Below are 23003 nucleotides of genomic sequence, written 5' to 3'. Positions count from 1 at the left end.
TCTTTGTCTTTGACTTTAGTGTTTGGTTTGTAGATTGAATAATAGAGATATTAACAGGTCTTCCTTGTACGGATATTATTCTATCACTGACAAGGTAGACCTTGAAAAGTTTTTCTTGATGATGAATGTGACACCATTCATCTTTAGTTGTTTCATTGTGTTGTTTTGTTTATTCCTAGTAATTACCCTGGAGGAGATTGCTCATACTTCTCTGAAGGATTCGAACTGCCAAAGAGGCTCAGTGTGTTAGCAGCACTCCTCCTACAGACTCTGCCATCAGAGCTCCCTACAGTAGACCATGTTGTTGTTGTATATCATCGAGCTGGAACTGGCCGATAGCTGACCTTCCAGAGGGTTTTCAGAGGCAGTTAATGCACAGAAGGAGATTGCCCATCCTTCTTTTGTGGAACAGCTGGTGGATTTGAATCACGTCCCTCAGGATTGCAACACAGCTTCTTGCCACTTCTAGGCCACCAGAGGTCTCTATAGTAAACCATATAACTGTCCAATGCAAAATGTCCAATACTATCCCATTTCATTTCCACCCACTAGGACTTAGGATATCAATATGTGTTCCATTTTGTTTACAACTTCTAGTTTTCCTATACTCTGACTTTATACATTCTGTTTTTTAATTATCAATGGATGTTGACAGCTGTTTCTACTCATTTTGAGTCTTTCCCCATCAGCAAATGAAGGTCCATCACTGACTGACAGCTTTACTCCATCCATTCATTAAAGTAAACTCTACATTAAGGAGACAGCCCTTCCCTAGTGGCACTGAGGGCCTTCCAACCTGATGAAACTATCTTTCAGCAGTTACATCAGTAGAAAAAGAAAAATTTAAAAAAACAATAGAAAGACTGACATGTTATAAAAATGTTACCAATGGCAGAGAATAATTTGTATAAAACTTTTAAAAGCAAAACTAATTTTCCAAGCTGAACATAGAAATTCTGTATGACCAAGTTATTCCATTGCTAGGAATGTTGTTTGTTATGTGCCATCGAGTTGTCTGCAACTCATAGTGACTCTATGTATAGCAGCTCTGAAGCTTGCCCTGTCCTGAGCCCATCTCACTGACTCTGACACACCTACCCTTATTACCCCAGTTATTATATTAATCCATCTCATCTGAGGTCATCTTCTCCTTTTCTGTCCCTCCACCCTTCAAAGCATGATGTCCTTCTCCAAGGTCTGGTCCCTCATGGCCACATGCCCAAAATATGTGAGATGGAGCTTCAAAATCCTAGCCTCCAAGGAGAAACTTGGTTTCACCTTCTCCAAGACAGACTTATTTGTTTTATTGGTGGTCAATGGTATGTTCAAGACTCTTCTCCAGCACCACAACTCAAAGGCATCAATTCATCCTGTTATCCGTAATCATCTTCCCTCTATTTGATACATAGAAAGTATGGCCTGGATCACGCACACCTTAGTCTATATACTGACACTGTAACTTCTGGAGAGGTCCCTGACAGCAAATTTTCCCAGTGCAGTTCATCCTTTGATTTCTTGACTGCTGGTGCCAAGAGTGTTGATTGTGGAGCTGAGCAAGCAGTAATTGTCAACAACTTCAATCTCTTTTCCATCTATCATGGTGCTGCCAATTGGCCCAGTGGTGATAATCTTTGTTTTCTTGATGTTGAGCTTCAATCCATATTGAAGACTGCAGTCCTTGACTTTCTGCAGCAAGTGCAGCTAGGAACATACCCTGAGAAAATTAGGATTGAGACAAACAAAGATTTGTACACCAATGTGCATAACAACATTATTCACAATCACAAGAACATGGAAACAGTGCAAATGTCCAACTACAATCGAATGGATTGAGAGATTGTGGTACATTTACACAATGGAATACTATGCAGCACTCAGGAGCAACAATTTTGAAAATTACTACATAATTTGAGAGAGACTGCAGAGCATTATGCTAAGTGAACTAACTCAGTCTCATAAGGATAAATACTACATAAGCTCATTTACTGTAAAAGTAGGATAACTAGTAAAATGTGTATGAGGATCCAAGAAGGGAAGGGAAAGGAGCAGAGGGGTGAGACTGGGCAATGGGAGATCATAGGGTTACACAATTTGATAGGTGAAGAATGGGGAGGTAAAGGAAATGGAAAAGATCCAGTGGGGATCTTTCAATGGTGGGTATAATTCAATAGTGATTAATTTTATAAAACATAATTTCTGGGAATGATTGTATGAAACACAATGTGAATGACAGTGTAAAACAATGTATACGAACTTTGTATTCAAACCAATGCAAAATAAACTTTTTTTTAAAAATCCTAATTTTCCATGTAAATTGTCACCTCAAACACAATAAGGAAGAGAAAATATTAAAAGAAAATGAGACTTAAAAAGTTCTAATGAAAGCATAAGACCAGGCTTAGTGAAATAAAATTGTAGTAAGAATAGCAAATGGACAGGCCAGTGCTATACCACTTAGAAGAATGTTTGATCAAAAACAACTAAAACCATACCAGAGGTCCACAGATTAAAATCACCCACCTTTGGTGTAGTTCATTAAAATGTACATTTATGTTTTATGCGTTTTTTATCTATGTTATTTCACAATAAGAAAATTTAAATAAAGTCAGAGAATTTGTTTGAATACAATTTAAGATAACCTTAAACAATTTCTCTTTTCCCATTTAACTTTAAATACAATTGATAGAGTATTAAAAGGTGCAAAATAGCACTAGAAAACTCTTCTTTTAACCTAAATGTGCATATCAGTGTTTGTATAAGGTTTGCTTTCATGGTGCACAGATAAAGTAATGAAGATGCCAATTTAGCAAAAAAATAAGGGTTTCAAAACAAAACAAAAAAGAAATTGTAGTAAGAATCAGCCATTATTTCCTTATGTGACATTTAGTATTTCAAGCAGCACCCTTGATAGTGGAACCTGACGCAGGACCACATTCAGACCTGGGCGCCCATCACTGACCACCACAAACATTCCAGGGCTCCAGTGATGCCCGGGCCACAGGAGGAAGGCAGGCTGACCAGCATGTCTTCCCCCATTGATTTGTAGCATCTTGGCCCAACCACTGAGGGTGCTAGGGAACAGCAGGAGATCACAGCATCATATAAACAGGCAAAAGCCAGGCAAGGGGCTGAAGAAGTCAGTATAAGAAGTGAGAATGGGGAAGAAAAAGAGGGTATGAGAGGCACTGGGGCAGATAGATGGAAGACAAGTGGGTCCTCACACAGGGCTGGAGGTGGTGGGTAGAGAAAGAATAACACTTAACAACAGTCATCACTCCACCACAAGCACCGCCACCACCTTCCACCCCTAGAGACGTCTTTGTGATGAGGAAGTGAGGCCTGCTGTGCCATGAGTATCCTAAAGCCAACAGAGGGAATGGTTGAGAAGGAAACTGGGGGGCAGGGGAATGAAGAGGGAGCAGCGATTAAATTAATCTCTCTTCTTTACTCCATCTTCCTGCACATTCTATAGTCCTTTCAGGGTCAACTCAGTGTGGTTGTAATCCAGTGGTGGTAAGGTAAAAGGACAAAGGGCATCACTTTTCTTTTATAAGCCCCTAGAGGGGTCCTCCAAGAGTTAGGCTGGGATTCTGACAGCTCCCTCAGCTGGGGCAATACTTCTCCAATATACTACCTAAAGCTTCCCCTGGCTATCACACCCCCTATGGGGTCAGGGGTCTCTTTGCCTCCCCAGGAGGTCCTTTTTGGTAAGCTTCTTTTGAGAGGAACCCTGAACCAACTGCTCCTAGAAAAAGGACCGCTCCCTTCCATTGCAGCCTCTTCACAAGGTCACCAGCAGGGGGCAGCTGCAGCCACAGCCTCCTGCCTTGAGGGTTTTCACCTGCTTATCAAAGACAGTGACTGGGAATGATAGAAGGAGAGTTGATGCCTTTGAGTTCTGGTGCTGGAAAAGGGTATTGAAAATACCATGGACTGCTAGGAAAACAAGTTCATCCTGGAGAGGGTGAAGCCAGGCTGCTCCTCAGAGACCCTTGCCTTCTGAAGCTTCCTCTGACCTATTTTGGACATGTTGTAAGGAGGGACCAGTCCTTGGAGAGGTATATGACGCTTGGGAGAATGGAGGGACAGCGCAGGAGAAGAAGACCCTCTATTAGATGGATTTATTGACTCAGTGACTGGGGTAATAGAGGGTAAGGGTGTCAGAGACAACAAGATTGGCAAGCGATAGAGCAGAGTTTAGGGCTGTTGTACATAGGGTCGCTATGAGTCACAGGTGACTCGACAGCCCATGACAACAACAACTACATCAATATGGCCAATCAAAAAAGCTTAGCTTCAAGATGTGGGATCAAACTACTGTTCTCATTATTTAGGGCCTCTGGAATTCTAAAAATGCAAGGCTTCCATTCTAACAGGCCATTATTTTTAGTGCTCATCCCCGTACTTCAGAAATACACATGTTTTAAAAGTAATCCCAAGAGATGCTGAAAGTGAGTGCAGACAATGTCACTCAGATGGTACTCACAGCAGACTGTTTAACTAGGAGGGATTTCTCTGCTATTGGAACATGTATCCCATTCTTTTCAAGAAAATTGTTTCTGGTTGTTCTTCATCGCTAGGTTATGAGCAACTCAAGGGTGTGTCATCCATATTTGTATTCCAGTACACTATCTGGCATGGCATTGGCGTTCTTGTTTGCTATCAAACTGGTTCTGACTCATGATGGTTACATATATAACAAAATAAGACATTGCCAGGTCCTGCATCATCCTCATAATTATTGCTAAGTCATTGTTGCAGTTATTGTATGAATCAAACTCACTGAGGAAACCCTCTTTTTCACTGGTCATCTGCTGTACCAAACATGATGACCTGTTCTTGCCTTTGGCCTGTCTACTAAAACAAGCAAATTGAAGTTTCTTCATACTTACTTCTAAGGAGCATTCTGTTTGTATTTCTTTTATGACTAATCTGTTCCTTCTACTGGCAATGCACACTGATATACAAATCAATAAAGAGTTGGTGAATGTATTCTTTGAATGAATGATCTATTGAGTCATTAAAATGAATGGAGGGAGATTAGGACCTCTTTGTTGTTTTTGTTATGTGCCATCGAGTCGCTTGCAACTCATAGCGACCCTATGCACAACAGACCTAAACTCTTCTCTGTCCTGTGCCAATCGCACTGTCTCAGACACTCCCATCCTGATTACCCAAGTCACTGAATCAATCCACCTCATAGAGGGTCTTCCCCTCCTGCGCTGTCCCTCCACCCTCCCAAGCATGATATCCATCTCCAAGGACCGATCCCTCCTTACAACATGTCCAAAGTATGTTAGATGGAGCCTCAGAATTCTTGCCTCCAAGGAGCCGCCCGTTTTAACCCTTTCCAGGATGAATCTGTTTGTTTTCCTAGCAGTCCATGGTACCCTCAATACTCTTCTCCAGAACCACAGCTTAAAGGCGTCAATTCTCCTTCTATCCTCCTTGGTCATTGTCCAACTCTCTGATGCATAACAAGTGATAGCAAAGACCATAACCTGTATCAGACGCACCTTAGTCTCCAGAGTGATACCATTCCTCTTCAGTACCCTGGAGAGGTCCCTAACAGCAGACTTTCCCATGGCAATATGTCTTTTAATTTCCTGGCTACTGGTGCCAAGAGTGTTGACTGTGGAGCCAAGCAAATTAAAGCTGTGAAGAATCTCAATCTCTTCACCATCCATCCTGATGCTGCCAATTGGCCAAGTGGTGAGAATCTTTGTCTTCTTGTCATTGAACCTCAATCCATATTGGAGGCTGCAGTCCTTGACCCTGTGCAGCAAGTGCTTCAGGTCATCCTCACTTTCAGCAAGCAGGGTTGTGTCATCTGCATATCGCAGATTGTTGATAGAACTTCCACCAATCTTGACCCCCCCATTTCTCCTCATAGAGCCCAGCCTCCCGGATAATCTATTCTGCATACAGGTTGAAAAGGTATGGAAACAGGATACATCTCTGGCGTACACCGTTCTCAATTTTGAACCACTCAGTGTTAGACAGAATATTAAATGATCCAGGAAGTATTAAAAGAACATGAAAAGAATATACTGAGTCACTGTATTGAAAGGAATTGACAGACACAGAAGAATTTCATGAAACAGCTATGAGCAAGAGCCTGTGGTGATGAAGGAAGAAGTTCAAGCTGCTTTGAAGGAAATAGCAAAAAATAAGGCTCCAGGAATAGATGATATACCAATTGACATATTTCAGCTAACAGATGCTGACCTGGATGTGCTCACCAAGTTGTACCAAAAAATCTGGAGAACAACCACTTGGCCAACTGACTGGAAGAGATCTATATTTGTTCCCATCCCAAAGAAGGGTGACCCAACAGGGTGTCGAAACTATAGAACAATATCATTAATTTCATATGCAAGCAAGATTCTACTTACCCAAAAACGACTGGAACAACACATCAACAGAGAACTGCCAGAAGTCCAGGCTGGGTTTACAAGGGGTTGTGGTACTAGGGATATTGTAGCTAATGTTAGATGGATCTTAGCTGAAAGCAGGGAATACCTGAGGAAAGTATATCTGTGTTTCATTGACTATGCAAAGGCGTTTGACTGTGTGGATCATAACAAACTGTGGCTGACTCTGAGAAGAATGGGAATCCCAGAACTCTTGATCGTTTTAATGCGAAACCTATACTTGGACCAAGAAGCAGTCATCAGAACAGAGCAAGGAAACACTGCATGGTTCAGGACCTTTTTAGGCCAAAAAATGTGAATGAACACAAAGGGCAGGACACATTAAATGAAGGTGTGGTTAAAAAGGCCTGTAAATATCATTTTTCTATGCCTTTCAAATTAGAATCAACTTATAACCCTCCAGCAGTTTTCAGAGGCTGGCAATCACAAAGCAGGGGATTGCTCATCTTTTTGTCACCGGGCAATGGGTCAATTAGAACCTCTCATCTTTGGGTTGGCCACACAAAATTAAGGGGCTGCCTAAGGAAAAAAGAGAGCAAAAGACTCTGTAGAGTCTGCTGATTTGATTCCAGGGTTCTATCCAACAGATAGATGTTAGGAAGAGGCTTTCTCCACTGCCAAGCAGGGGACCAATGCTATGAGGATGGAATTGTACAAGAATTAACTCCTAGAGAGAAGTTGACAGCAAAAGTTCCCAGCTAAAGAGGAAAATGTTTTAAAACAAAGGAAACAACATTAAGATATAAACAACATCGGTATGGGAAAAGTTGTCAAAATCTTTTCTAGGGTCCTTAGAAATCTATCACTGGAATTTTTTTTTAATTTATTTTTCATTTCAATGAACATCTACAGAGATTTTGGAATTCCATTCATTCATTGTTGCACTCCTCTCCCTCCACCCCCCCCCCCGTTTGCTCCTCTCCTTCAAACGCAAAAGAAAAACTCCCTCATTGGTACGCAATTCCCCCCCACAACCCCCAACCCCCAAATATAATCCACTCTGCAACCCTCATTCCGTACTCTTACGATAAACATAATGCCCTAAAATATAAAATATTCTCTCCCCCAAAGACTTCAATGCCGTAAACATATTTCATCCAGTTTTTCTCAGTCTTACCCCCATCCCGATGTCAGCCTCATTCTACAACAGTGACACCATATAGCACTTGTCCCTCTGTGACTGAGATACCTCACTCAGCATAATGTCCTCCAGGGTCACCCATTTTGAATAATATTGCATGAATTCCTTGTTTTTCAATGAAGCATAATATTCCATTGTGCGAATATACCACAGCTTCTCTACCCACTCGTTTATTGATGGGCATTTGGGTTGTTTCCAACTCCTTGCTATTGTAAACAAAGCCGCAATGTTGTACATAGGGTCGCTATGAGTCGCAAGCCACTCGACAGCACATAACAACAACAACAACATGCATATATCTACTTGGGTGCCATTTATGGTCTCTTTAGGGTATATTCTCAGTAGTGGAATTGCTGGGTCAAATGGTATCTCTATTTGCAACTTTTTGAGAAAGCGCCACATTGCTTTCCACAGTGGTTGCACCATTTTACACTCCCACCAACAGTGAATAAGGGTTCCAGTCTCTCCACAACCTCGCCAGCATTTGTTGCTTGCTGTTCTGTTAAATTTTGCTAGTCTTACTGGAGTGAGATGATATCTCATAGTTGTCTTGATTTGCATCTCTCTCAGAGCTAGGGATTTTGAACATTTCCTCATGTGTTTGTTTGCCATCTGAATGTCTTCCCTGGTGAAGTGTCTGTTCATATCCTGTGCCCATTTTTCAATTGGATTATTCACCTTTATCTTGTTGTGGTGCTCAAGTATTTTATAAATTTTAGATATAAGTCCCTTATCTGACATGTCATTACCAAACACTTTTTCCCAGTCTGTGGCTTCCCTTTTTACCCTGTTAGAGAAGTTTCTGGATGCACATAGGGATTTGATTCTTAGAAGGTCCCATTCATCTATTTTATCTTCCCCTGGTTGTAGATTTTTCAGAATACTTGGAAGACTCTTTATGTTGTGGATTAGGACTACTAAAGTTCTTCCAAGCTTTTCTTGAATGAAGTTTATAGTCCTTGGTTTTAGTCCTAGGTCCATATCACTGGAATTTCTAATGTGAGATAAAGGAATTGTTTAGGTTGTTTTTCAAGGACATGTCCATGGTTTTAAGTGTCTTTGATAACTAAAACCGAATGTGCATTACCGAACTGTCGTCAAGTCACCCCAGCGCATGGCCACCTCACATGTTGCAGGATAGAACTGCGCCCATTAGGCTCTCAAGAATATGACCATCTATCTGCGAACAGATCTTTCTTTCTTCCAAGGTACTCTTTGGCCAATAGTTGAGTAGGTAACCACTTTCAATACCTAGGGAATCCAGTTATGTATGTCAAAATTCCATATGCTACAATCATTCCCATCCATCATACTTTATAAAATTAACGAACCACAATGTGAATGAAGGACAGTGTGAAACACAATGTTGACAAACTTTGTAAGCAAACAAATATAAAATAAAAAGGTATCTTTTTTTAAAAAAAAATGATACACTTTTTATTGGAAAGATATTAGTATTTCCTAAAACTGCCTATGTTCCTACCCAGTGAGCAAGCAAGTCTACTTCAACTACACTCATCAGAAAGGAACACATACATGCCCCAGAGACATGTACAAGGATGTTCATAGCAACATCACTAATAAGAACTCCAAATTGAAAAGTTTATCTTTTTATTTATTAAAAAAAAACCCTCAATATACTATTAAAAGTAAGTTAGATACATTCACAACTACCTCTGTTATGGACTGAACTGTGCATGTACATATCCATCTCCCTCCTTGATTAGCTCAGACCTCAACTCCAATCACTTGTCCAAAACAAACACAGATAAAAGAGAGGCCTAACCTCACCCAGCTAACTCCTACTTCTATGTGTAGTACAGTAGATTAATTGTTCAAAAGTATTTACCCAGCTATTGGTATTTGTCTTGACCACATAGCTGGGTGGGCTATGTTAATAACGTAAATGAGACAAATAGCACTGTAGGCGTGGGAGCATGCAAATAAGATGCATACACTACTAATGAGGGGATTGGTCAATTTTGCTGTCAGGGACCTGTTGAAAGTGCTGAAGAGCAAACATGTCGGTTTGAAGACTAAAGGAGTACCCAATTCACGTCATAATCTTTTCAATCACTTGCTACACATCTGAATGAAAGCTGGACAACGAATAAAGGTGACAGAGGAATCTATGCCTTTGAGTTGTGTTGCTGGAGAAGAGTACTAAATGTCCCACAGCCAAAAGGACAAGCAAATATGTCTTAGAAAACGTGTACTCCTTGGAGGCAAGGACAGTGAAACTTTGTCTGCTATACTTTGGGTAAATTGTTAGGAGGGGCCAGTCCTTAGAAAAGGGCATCATTTCTTTTGATGCATGATGGAAAGGTCAGTGAAGGAGGAGACCCTCCATGAGATGGATTGACACAGTGACTGTCGCAATGGGCTCAAGTGTGTCAGAGATGATGAAGATGGCACAGGATAGGGCAAGGTTCTGATTTTTTGTTCATAGGTTCACTATGAGTTATAATCAATTTGACAACAACAAAAACAACCAGGCATAAACGGAGCAGGTTCAGTGGTAGAAAATGGAGATTTTACTATTATCAAGAAAGAAAAAGCTGTGAAGATTGCAGTGCATCCTAAGAGGTCAGAGATTCCTGTGCAAGATAGATCAACATGAGACTGACCTACATGAGATAAAGCTACACTGGACCTGCTTCCCCACAGACCCAGTGCCAAGGGCCTTCTCCCAAGCTTGCTAGGGGACTGAGTGGGGAGAGACCATAATTGGCAGAACTAATTGCTTTATAATACTTTATAACACTGGCCCAGAGCATCCGAGCTGAAAATCAGGGCTGTCTTGACTGAAGGTATAATGCTTCAATCCTGAATTGTAACCTTTCAACGTCCCTAATAAACCCCATATTTATAATTACAGACTTTAAGTTCTGTGTGGTCATTGCAAAAGATTAGCAGACCCAGTAGTAGAAGAGCAACGAGAGCCTTGGGAGGGACAGTTGGTATTAGAACTGATAGTAGTAGATAGTAGTGGATATTAGTTGGTATTAGTACTGATAGTAGTGGGAGCCGGGGAGCATGTCTGACTTCATAGAAATTGACTTTGCATTGTGGATGTAGTTAACGGAGAGTCTTCCCCCTTGTGGAGTTAGTGGAGGTCAGACATAGCCGCCTCCATACCACTTACACTATTATTATTACAACTTACATATTGTTGTTTAAAATACAGAAGATCATACTTCATCTTCTAGAAGGTGGATGCAGCAGGTATGAGGTGAGATTTACAAGCCATGATGATTCAGAAGGGTTAAATATATTTATGATAACTTCATTTATTCTTGGTAGAAATGAGGGGGGACGTAAATTTGTCCACTCAATGAAATTTTCCCTTCAAGTGATTTTTATAAACCTCAGTCATTCAGTTTTAAACTCACTTAGTTCTCCCCCTCCCTGTTCTTCTGGAGGAGATCTAACTCCTTAAGGGTGGGGTGAGGTTTGTGTGTTATTTTTGTCGTATGGAAACCTAAGTCTCTGCTGTGTCATCCTCTGTAGTTCAGCTCATCCAGCCTAGTCTCAGGGGATCCTGCGCTATTCACTGAGATTCACTGGTAGCTTCTGCCAGGTTCTTTTGAACATCACACTGATAACGATACTGAAGTCTGTTCTCTCACTCAAAGCAGGGACCTCAAGACCTTCCCATTCTGCAGCCTCCTCATCCCTACACAGCCTTTTTCCAAGTCACTGGATCTCAACACATCCACCCAGGTTTTGCTGGATTCCCAGTCACCAGGTACAGTCTATATAAGAGGATATTTGGAAGCACCATGTCAGGCTCATCTGGCTTAAATATCTCTCTCACCTGACCCTTGTAGGGCACTTGAGTTTCTCCAAATCCATGCTGAAAGAAGGGCTTTTGGTCTAAATCTTGAGAGGCAAGGAACAAATGATCCTGCCTTGGGTTCTGGTCATCTCCATTTTCCTTTACTTCCACTATGTTCCTCCTAAAAGAACATGATGTATGAGGTATGAGTGTGTTGGGAGAAAACAGACAATGACAATATGATTTCTTGTCCTTCAACTCTCTTTCACCCAGGAAACTCCTCCTAAGCACCAAAATTAATTTCTTCATATTTGCCTTGTTTTCTGGAATCCCTGAAAGGTTTGCTACCTAGTCTTACTAGCCAAATGGCTATGAGATGCAAGAAGGATGTGGTATTACACAGTAAGAATTGCAAACAATCCAAGGAACAAAATGTGTGGGGGAAGTGTTTAATTTAATATGGTTATTCTTGTTGTTGTATGCCTCCAAGTAGATACCAATTCACAGTGATCCATACTCCTATACTAGGGCAGATTAGAACTGCCTTACAGAGACATAGATTCCCTAGGTTACAATCTTTAGAGGAGTGAATCAGCAGACCTTTTCTTCACAAGGCAATACTGACTAGTTTGAATAGAAAATCAATTTGCTCTATAAACTTACTCAAATCACAACAAAAAGTAAAAAATATGCCTATTACCCTTTTAAGTAAAGTAGGAGAATTGACTTTGTGTACATAGGAAGATTAAGACCTTGGCAGTAGAGACTGTTTTATTCATTTTGGAATTCCCAACCACAAATATTGAACATGTAGAAAAACAACTCCTAAGAGATCTTACTGATATTAAGTCCTCAAGGAGGCATGAACTTCAGGCACAAACCCTAGCAGACATTTAATGCAAAACAGGATCAGATAATGGAAAAGACTAGGCAGTCTAGAAATACTTATGCACACATAAAAAAAATAACTGAATTTTTGCAAAGGTGAAAAAGCAATTCATTGGAGAATGGAGAGTCTTCAACAAATGGCATGAAATGTTTTAAAATTTTGAAAACAAACTGAATTTTCAACAAATTGGATAATTATGTGCAAAACTAAACAAATGTCAACTCATACCCATGGTAGGCAGAATAACGTCTCCTCTCCCACAGCCTTTTCTATGGACTACATATCAACATCAAGAAAACAAACATTTTCACAATTTAATTGATTGGCGCCATCATGATAGATGGAGGGCAGATTGGAAATTGTCAACGATTTTATCTTACTTGGATCCACAATCAACACCTTTGGTACCAACAGTCAAGAAATCAAAAAACACATTAACATTGGGAAAATCTGTTGTTGAAGACCTCTCCAAAATATTAAAGAGCAACGATGAGAATTTAAATACTAAGTTCCACCTGATTCAAGCTGTGGTCTTTCCAATTACATGCTATGTACCTGAAAATTGGACAATGATTAAGGATAACAAAATAAGAACTGATGTCTTTGAGTTTAGTGTTGGAGAAGAGTACTGAACATCCCATAGAATGCCAAAATAACAAATAAATGTGTTTTAGATAAAGTGAAACTGGAGTCTTTCTTGGGGTTAAAACTCACATTTATAGACATGTTGTTAGGACAGATCCATCTTTGGAAAAGGACATCATTCTTGGAAAGGAGGAAGGTCAGCATAAGAGAGTATGACCCTCAACAAAATGGATTGACATAGTGACTGTAACAATGGGAATGATTAGAAATGTTAGAAATTTCTCACAGTCAGAAATGTATGGCACAGGATAGAACAGGTTTTGAACACATTGATCATAGGGCTGCTATGAGTCAACTCGATAACACATACACAACTTATTCCCAAAGATATCTAATCCTCACAATCTGTGACTATGTTATCTTTCATGGTACTGAGAACTTGGCAAATCTGATTACTGTTAAGGACTTTCTTTGAGGGCATAGTACCTCAGCTTATCTTGGTAACTAGTTTCTGCAGAGTCTATTCCAACTCTCGATGACCCCTTTGTGAGTCTGAGTAGATTGTTCAGTAGCTGAGTTTTTGGAAGGAAATTGCCAGACTTTCTTCCAAGGCATCACAGGGTGGACTTGAACTATTAATCTTTCATTAGCAGATGAATGTTCAACCATTTGTGCTACACATAATCCAATCATGTAGAAGAGGAAGAAGGAAGCAGAGTAGATCAGAGAGACTAGGTATTAAAAGGACTTTTCCCAGCTATTGGCTTTGAAGATGGAGAAATCAGAGAATTGGATCAAGGACTGTGACAATTCGTAGAAGCATAAAGAAGATTTGTAGGTGAGTGTTTAGAGCAACTTTATTTGTAGAAATCCAAAATCAGAAGTAACTCAAATAGCCACAAACAACTCAAGTACACACACCAACAACTAAAGCAAAGAAGAAATTTTAAATTTCCACCAATGTCTGAAATCTGAAAATGACTGAATATGTATCAAGATTCATTAATACTACTTGATGACTATAATGCAAAAGTAGGAAACAAAGAAGATCTGGTAGAAGGTAATTACAGACTTGGTTTAAGAAGTGAAGCTGGTGATCAAAGTACTGAATTTTAGGAAAGGAACAATTTATTCATTGTAAATACTTTTTTAAAAAGCACAAACTGCAACTATGCACATGGTCCTCACCTAACGGACTACACAGGAATCAGAGTGATTACATCTATGGAAAGAATCAGTGCAAAAAACTCAAAATCAGCATTCAAAAAAGGGGCTAACTATGGACAAAACCCTTCAATTACTCATCTGCAAGTTCAAATTGAAGCTAAAGAAAATTAAAAGAAGTTCACAAGAACCAAAATAAAACCTTGAGTCTATCCCACCTGAATTAAAAACCTATCTCTAGAATAGGTTTACGGTATTGAACTTTAATGATCAAAGACCAGTTGAGTTGTGGAGATGGCATCAAGGACATCATTCATGTGCAGAGCCAAAGGTCATTGCAAAGACAGAGGAGAAAGAAAAGACCAAACTAGATGTTGGAAGAGACATCCATTTTCATCCAATTGAAAATTGCATAGAACATCAAGTGGTCAACACAAAGTGAAGAAACGCTGAAGTAAAAGAGATAGTCAGAAGATTTCAAATAGCAGTTTTAGAAGACAAAATAAAGTATTATAATGAAATACACAACGAACTGGAGTTAGAAAAGAAAAAGGAAAAATTCGCTCAGCATTTCTCAAGCTAAGAGAACTGAAAAATAAGCCTCAAGTTACAATACTAAAGGATGCTGTAGGAATAGTGGTACAGCACTCTCTGTCAATATGCTGTACTCAAATAACCTGATGCTACTGTAATGCTGAACCTTGTGCCATCAGGGTGTCAAATGGCATAACCGTTACCCATGGTAGATAGTGTTTGGTGAAGCTCCCAGTTTAAGACAGGTTTGGAAGCAGGATGGCATCCACATTATAAACAACATGCCTCTGAAAATTCTATGAACTTTGAGAAACGATAGTTATAGAAAGGCTTCATAAAAAATAAAAAAGAAAGAAAGGCTTCAGGCCTTATATTCATACAGTTGCTCTGAGTTGTGCTTGACACAACGGCAACAACAAAAATGCAGGAAACGCCAAAAGAAGATGGATGGAATACACAGAGTCACTGTACCAGAAAGAGTTGGCTGACACTGAACAATTTCAATACATAACACATGATCAAGAACCAATTGTAATGAAGGAAGAAATTTGAGTTGCACTGAAGGCATTGGCAAAAAATTGATGGAATATCAATTGACATGTTTCAATGAACAGGTGCAGCCCTGAATGTGTTCATTAGTCTATACCAAAAAGTTTGCAAGGCAGCTACCTCACCAATTGAAAGGAAGAGATCAATACTTGTTGCAATTCCCAAAAAAAGGTGATCCAATAGATTAAGAACAATGTTGTTATTATCATCTGCAAGAACAATCTTGCTGAATTATTATTCAAAAACAGCTAGGAGAGAACACTGACAGAGAACTGCCAGGAATTCATCCTGGATTGACAAGAGGCTGTGGCACCAGGGATATCATTGCTGATGTCAGATGGATCTTGGTCAAAAGCCAAGAATGCAAGAAAGATGTTTATTTATGTTTTATAGACTATTCAAAGGCATTTGACGGTAGGGACCCTAAGAAATTATGGATAACACTCTGAAGAATTAGAATTCCAGAACACTTAATTGTGCTCCTGTAAAACCTGGACCTAGATCAAGAGGCTGTCGTCCAAACAGAACAAGGGAACACTGCATGAATAAAAATCAAGAAATATGTGTGTCAAGGATGTATTTTTCTCCATAGCTGTTCAATCTGTATGCTGAGCAAATAATTCAAGAAGGTAGACTATATAAAGAAAAATGTGGCTCAAGGATCAGAGGAAGACTCATCAACAGCCTGCATTCCACAGATGACACAATTTTGCTTGCTGAAAGTAAAAAGACTTAGAACACTTGCTACAGAAGATCAAGGACTACAGCCTTCAATGAGGACTACATCACAACATCAAGAAAACAAAAATCCTTACCAGTAGGCCAATAGGCAATATCATGATAGATGGAGATAAAATTGAAGTTGTCACAGTCATCTTGCTTGGATCCACAATCAGCGCCCTTTTTGATAGCAGTCAAGAAATCAAGACTGCTGTCTTAATTTGAAAAAGTCTGCTGTCAAGGACGTCTCTAAAGTGTGATATAGTCTTTTTTTTTTTTTTTTTACTTTGTAGCTCAATCTATTTTTTCCTGCTGGTTTATTTACAAAATTTGAATACAAGTTTAAACAAACTATTTCAATTTCTCTCACCACCTCACCCATCAAATTGTACAACCCAATGGTTAATACCTCCTCCCCCTGCACATCCACATTCATCTTCTTCCAGCCTCTCCCACCCCTCTTGGATCTTTATGCTCCTTCCACAAAATAGTTTCATACAATATTTATCCTTGTGGGACTGAGTTAGTTCACTCAGCATAATGCTCTCCAGTCCCTACCAGGTTAGGTAATAATTTACAAAATCATTGCTCCTGCGTGTTGTGTAGTATTCCACTCTGTGAAGGTACCATAATTTCTTAATACATTTGTTTGTAGTTGGACATTTGGGCTGTTTCCATGTTCTTGCGATGGTGAATAATACTGCTATGAACATTGGTGAACAAATCTCAGTTTGTGCCTCACTTCTCATATTCTCAGGGTATATTCCAAGTAGTGGAGTAGCTGGGTCATGTGGAATTTCTATGTTCAGTTTTTTGAGGAAGCGCCAGACTGCCTTCCAGAATAGTTATACCATTTGTATAAGAGTTCCTATCTTTCCACATCATCTCCAACATTTATTACTTGCTGCCCTGTTAAACTTAGCCACTGTTACTGGAGTGAGATGGTACCTCATTGTAGTTTTTATTTGCATCTCTCTTATTGCCAGTGATTTGGAGCATTTCTTAATGTATCTGTTTGCCATTCAAATATCTTCCTCTGTGAAAATTCTTTTCATGTCTTTTGCCCATTTTTTAATCAGGTCATGGGTTTTTTTTCTTGTAGAGACCCAGGAGTACTCTGTAAACTTTTGTTGTAAGACTCTTGTCTGAGATGATAATACCAAATAGTTGTTCCCAGTCTGTAGGTTTTCTTTTCACCGTGTTGGAAAAAGTTTTTGATGTGCACAGGAATTTAATCTTTAGAAGGTCCCATGCATCAATTCTATTCTCTTTAGATTGTGCATTTCTGGTTGTATTTGGCAGTTTCTTCATACCTTGGACTAGCGCTTCTAAGCTTGGTTCTAGTTTGTCTCTTATGAACATTACGGTTTTGGTCTTTACTCCTAGGTCTCTGATTCACCTTGAGGTGATTTTTGTGAATGGTGTGACATGTGGATTCAGCTTTTACAGGTAGAAGTCCAGTTTTGCCAGCACTATTTGTTGAAGAGGTTATCATTTCCCTATTTGATAGCTTTGATTTCCTTGTTGAATATCAGTTGAACATAGATGTTCTTGTTGTTCTTGTTATGTGCCATTGAGTCACTTGCGACTCATAGCGACCCTATGTACAACAACATCCCTAAACTCTGCTTTGTCCTGTGCCAATCGCGCTGTCTCTGATACACCCATCCTGATTACCTCAATCATTGAATCAATCTACCTCATACAGGGTATTTCCCTTCTATGCTGTTCCCTCCACCCTACCAAGTATATGTCCTTCTCCAAGACCTGTCCCTCCTTGCAACACCTCCAAAGGATGTTAGAGCCTTAGAATCCTTGCCTCCAAGGAGCAGCCCGGTTTGACCCTTTCCAGGATGAATCTGTTTGTTTTCCTAGCAGTCCATGGTACCCACAATACTTTTCTCCAGCACCACAGCTCAAAGACATCAATTCTCCTTCTATCCTCCTTAGTCATTGTCAAACTCTCTGATGCATAACAAGTGATAGCAAAGACCACGACCTGTATCAGACACACCTTAGTCTCCAAAGAGACACCATTGCTCTTCAGTACCCTGGAGAGGTCCCTAACAGCATACTTTCCCATGGCAATACGTCTTCTAATTTCCTGGCTGCTGGTACCCACAGTGCTGACTGTGGAGCCAAGCAAACTGAAGCAGAGAAGGAGAGGAAGATCCTCAACGAAATGAATTGACATGGTGACTTCAGCAATGAGCTCTGGTTTGTCGGAGATGGTGAGGATGGCACAAGATAGGGCAGGGTTCAGGCTGACAGTTTACATGTGTCGTTATGAGTCCTCTTAGACTTTGCAACACCGAACAACTATTACCTTAGTAGAGCTTTTTGAAAATACATCAAAATAAAGGAAACTTTTAAAAAGAAATAAAAGTCAGGATCAGTTGATAGTACTAATAAGTTTTATTAGCCAGGCATCCCCAAAAAACAGTAAGGTTTCATTTCTTTGGAAAGAGATGCTGAGAAATACGAGGACGCCAGAAACACAAAACTGCTAAGTTGTGAAGTCACCTGAAAGTGGAGGGAAGGAGAGGGTGAGGAGTGTTGTTGGATGAAAAACCTTGGAAACCTGAAAAAAAGGGTTGGAGGAAAGATGCTTGACATGGAGTGGTGTCCCCTCCTTTCTCTATTCTTTCGTAAGTGGCTAAAGAGCTTCCCCAATAGCCAATTTATTTTGTAGAGTTAGGTGACGTCCCACGCGGAATATGCGAAGTCCACGCCAGAGTTAAAATAACCCCTGATCAGATCAGAAAATACTTTGCCACAATTAATGGGTACCACTCCAAAGTGGAAATGAAATCACTGTGTGGTGGCCTACAGCCCCCACATTTCCCCCTCGTTCCGCACCGCCCCGCCTTTTCCTTCCGGAAAGACTCCTCGGGCGGTGCGGGAGGCGGGACCGGCCCTGGGGCCCCGCCCGCGGCACTCGGCCTTGACATAGTCACTTTACGGCCAAAACATAGGGTGAGCCCTAGACTTGCAGTGGGAGGCTGACTTGAGGGGCGGGGGAAAGAGGCTTTTTGCGGCAGGACGTAAGTGACAGGAAGGCAGCGCGACAGCGGCTGGAGGGCAGAGGAGGCGGGTTCGTGTTTCCCGGGCCGAACCCGGCTGTGGGGGGCGCGGGGCCGGGGCAGGGGTGGTCGGAGAAGACTTGTCTGGACAGTATGAGTGAGGGAGGGTGGAACGGGAAAGGCTTTGGGCCACTTTGGACTGCGGGTGGGTTCGAGGGGCTGGCAGGCTGGAGTCTTGGGTCCAGGCCAAGGGACTGACCCGCGGTTGGTATCCCTCCGAACCCGCAGCGCGGCCCAACCTGTCCTCGCCATGAGGCCGCAGCAGGCGCCGGTGTCCGGGAAGGTCTTCATTCAGCGAGACTACAGCAGCGGCACTCGCTGTCAGTTCCAGACTAAGTTCCCCGCGGAGCTGGAGAACCGGGTATGCAGCCTGCCTCCCCGCACCTGCCCTGGGGGTAGCCGGAGAGGGCCCGGGCCGACGCCTGGCCCGCTAAGTGCCCCTGGGGAGGAAGGGGGCCAAGAAGGGGCCCGGCCTCAGGTGTACGGGGAGGGGCACCAAGCAAGATCTGGTGTTGCCAAGATAAAGAATAAGGCCGATCCCCGAGTGTGGTGACCTGTGATGCACAGTGGGGCACGGGTACCCAGCAGTCCTCTTTCTCTGCTGCCCCCCCATCCTGAGTAATTGGGTTCCAGGCCACATGGGCCATCTCATTCGGCAAGTTATAACTATATTCTCCGCGCAAAGCTCCTGTCATGATTCTGGAGAAATCACCATTCTCCTGATGGGTGGTTATACTACTGTGCCGGTCACACGGCTGTCCTGAGAGGGTTTATTAAGTGCTCTGTCAGGCATTGTTAACAAGCCTCCTTGATGCCTGAAAAATAGTATTAAAGACCCCCCTAACAGGAAAGTATCGCAGGATAAGACCTTAAAGTAGTCAGTCCCATTTGTAAAAATCCAGGAGCCACCACCATCAGCTTGTGTGTGTGTGTCTTCAGAACAGGTCTTTTTGGCAACCTTAAATGCAGAAATGGAAGGCTGGAATTTGTGCTTTCTTCAGACTTGTTTTTGTTTTTAAGCAAAAAACTCATAGTAAAGGTAAATAGTTTGAATTGTGGATGGTTTCTTGTGCCCACACAAAAATAAATTATTTTGGTCTTCAGCCGTGTTACCTTATTATCCTATTTGAGAAGTCAGTTGTTGGATGTGGACAAGTTTTGTGGCTTTTTCCTCTTTGGCATTTTACCCTGACTGAGAGGTGATTGGACATGGGATGGGTGTGGAATTAAGAAATGCTGGTCATAGAGTAAGTGGGTGTAGATGAGTCTGTACTAGAGAAATATGTAGCAGTCATTTATAGTCAGCTTGTAGCTAGGTAAGTTGTTCTTCCTGAATGCCAAGGTTGGAAAAAATCATGAGCGATCAATTAGAATATTCCCTTTTCCTTCAGCTTAGTTTATAACTGTGGGCAGGTTAGTGACCCAAGTATGTTTCTTTCACTGTAAAGATCAAATATACCTTGGAAAGTTATTTTATAGATTAACTAGCTTGTGAATCATCATATAAATATTGGCAATTGGTTGTCACAGTGTTTTGCCTGACAGTAAATAGACATTTCCAAAGTGACTTGATCTGGTAGAAATTGAGCAAGCTGCCTGTTGACTGAAGCTGCTGGATGCTGTTTTTAAAATAATTTTACTTCACAGTTAGCATGTCTTGCACATTAGGACTTAAATGAAATGCTTCAAATGTTTTCTTTTTAATCTTCTAATAGAAACTAAGAAAGAACAAACCTTGGTATCATAATGCTTAGGGCAGCCAACCAGAAGGTTTGAATCCATCAGCCACTTTGGGAGAGAAAGGGACAGTTTCCTCCCATAAAGATTTACAGACTTGGACATCTGATGGAGAGTTGCTGAGTCAGCTCAATGGGTTTGGAGTTTTGGTTTGATAGGAGCTTAAGGAGCCCTGTGACACAAAGAATTAATCATTGGGTTGCTAACCAAAAAGGCCAGTTGTTCAAATCCACAAGTTGCTCCATGGAAGAAAGATGAAGCAGTCTTATTCACATAAAGATGATATTGTTGTTGTTTAGTGATGTTGAGTCAGAACTGACTCATAGCTGACCCGCCAACAGGTTTTCAGAGGCTGTAAAGTCCATGAAAGGAGATTGCCCATCTTCCACCCTCAGAGCAGCTGGTGGGCTCAAACGGCATGCCTTTGGGTTAGCTGCACGACTCCTTACTCCTAGGCCACCAGAGTTTATGGATTAGTTCTAGTTTTTTATGAGGTTGTTAAAAATCAGAATTGATTAGATGGTCATGGGTTTTAATAGAAACCGTAACTTAAGCAATTTCTATATTTCAGATCAGAATGTCAACTTTTTTACCACACATATTTGGATTTTGCAAGATTTCTTTGTTTATAGGTTTTAATGTCAAACTTTCAGCTCATAGTTTAGCCTTACAGGTTTTAAAGGCAAACTTGCAACTCGCAGTTGAGCCAAATATACAGAATCTTCTTTCATTGTACTGTAGAATCTTCATTTCATATTCTGAATAAAGCAATGTAACATAGGTAGTCCTTCACTGATACTTAAAGGAAATTGATGTTTTTTTCAGTTCTGGAGTCCTTTTGGTTCTTTGCTTTCATATAGCCTAGAACTACTTGTGGTTTTAAATTAGTACTATATTAAATATATGGTGCTGTTCAATAGTGCTTCCCCTCCAACTCTCGTTTTCAATGTTTAGTTTTAAAACACAAGTTTATACTTTAAACAGCCTTGGAAAATTTGGGGGGTTTTACCCCATGCTGAGATTAACTTTAAATTACAAGTTTATATTTTCCTTGCTTTGTTCGATGGAAAATTTAAAGATTTCTTTGTTTTCCTTCTACTTAGCCTAGAAATTTTACTCTGCCACTGAGGCTGATTTTCCTTTCTGAGGATATCACACTTGGCAACGTAATATAGGTAGAAACTAATAAGCAAATGTTTCCTGTTACTCCTAAGAATTTTTTTTCTTTAAACCCCACATTCATGCCCTTTAATTGAGGAGTGAGGCTATATTCTGTCTGTTGAGTTTACTTTGTTTACTTTGACCATATCTTCTTAGAATATAATACTTTGATGCCTGTGTGCTTTGTTGTCCCAACAGTTCTTTAAAGGGAGCTTTACTCTCATTTTAGACAAAATTTAGAGATTATGGGTAGCAAGTGATGCATACATTTAAGCACTTAAAGACTAGCTAAAATGTTGAGGTTCGATACCACCACAAGTTGCCTTAAAAGAGAACTGGCAGTCTGCTTCCAAAAGGTCACCCTATGGAGCAGTTCTGCTGCACACGTGGAGTGGCCATGAGTCACAATGGACTCACCATCAGTTAACAACAACAACATACACAGGGTAAGCACTCGATCTGGGCAGAAGAGAATAATATTTGAGGCATTTTCTTCTTCCTCTGCTTACCTTTAAAAATGTCTGTACATCTATCTATAGAGAGTATCTTTTGACTTGCTGCTGTGATTACTTTAGCTTCTGCACCATACTTTCTAACAGCAAATATCTGAAATAATGGGAAAGTCCAAATTTCTAGTTTCATTCTGACTTTAAATGTTATTTTGGTCAGATTTGTATTGGACGCTGACATTAGATTTACTTTTTCCTGAGTATTTCTGTACAAAGAAATAGTCATATAAGAGTATTCATGTATAAGCAGTTACTTTTAAGAATAAGGGAGGCATTATATGAGAGAAAGCACAGAGTGAAAACAAAAGAGTTGTGGTTTGTTACCAAGAATGATAGTATTGCATGAAATACTCAGTGAGCTTTGAAAGTTCTAAGATAATATATTGAAATTTGAAATCTGTAGAGCATTGATGGGAGAAGCAAGTAAAATAACATTTTAACAAACACATGTTAAGTGACATTAATAAATGAGGTAACTAGTATTAATGTAAATATGAGATGATGGTGTCATTGACTAGGAAAAGATGATAGGAACAACTTGGTGTGAAGAGTTATACAGTAGTTTAGGATTTTGCTTTGTCCATTGAGTTAACAAATCCATTACTTTAAAAGAGTAAACATCCAAAGACAATTGAGACAATACATTGTCAACATAAATGAACCAGTAGAAAATGAAAAAGGATTTCTTCATGTTGTTGTTGTTATGTTGTTGTTATGTG

General features: G+C 40.4%; 1 protein-coding gene across 1 annotated transcript in view; it reads left to right on the top strand.

Annotated features, from left to right (window-relative positions):
- Positions 1–18924: 18924 nt before the first annotated feature.
- The window catches only part of GOLGA7 (golgin A7), a 25663-nt gene continuing 21584 nt past the window's right edge, over positions 18925–23003 (top strand). Inside the window, exon 1 of the mRNA XM_006896998.1 lies at positions 18925–19238. Coding sequence (XP_006897060.1) covers positions 19128–19238 — 111 coding nt within the window. The 5' untranslated portion in view covers positions 18925–19127. The remainder of the gene's footprint in view (positions 19239–23003) is intronic.

This window comes from Elephantulus edwardii, unplaced genomic scaffold, assembly GCF_000299155.1.
Source record: "Elephantulus edwardii isolate Elephantulus edwardi_28Jun2011 unplaced genomic scaffold, EleEdw1.0 scaffold00195, whole genome shotgun sequence".
NCBI lineage: Eukaryota > Metazoa > Chordata > Mammalia > Macroscelidea > Macroscelididae > Elephantulus > Elephantulus edwardii.
Note: the sequence above shows the minus strand (reverse complement) of the source record. Positions and strands in the feature narration are given on the sequence as shown.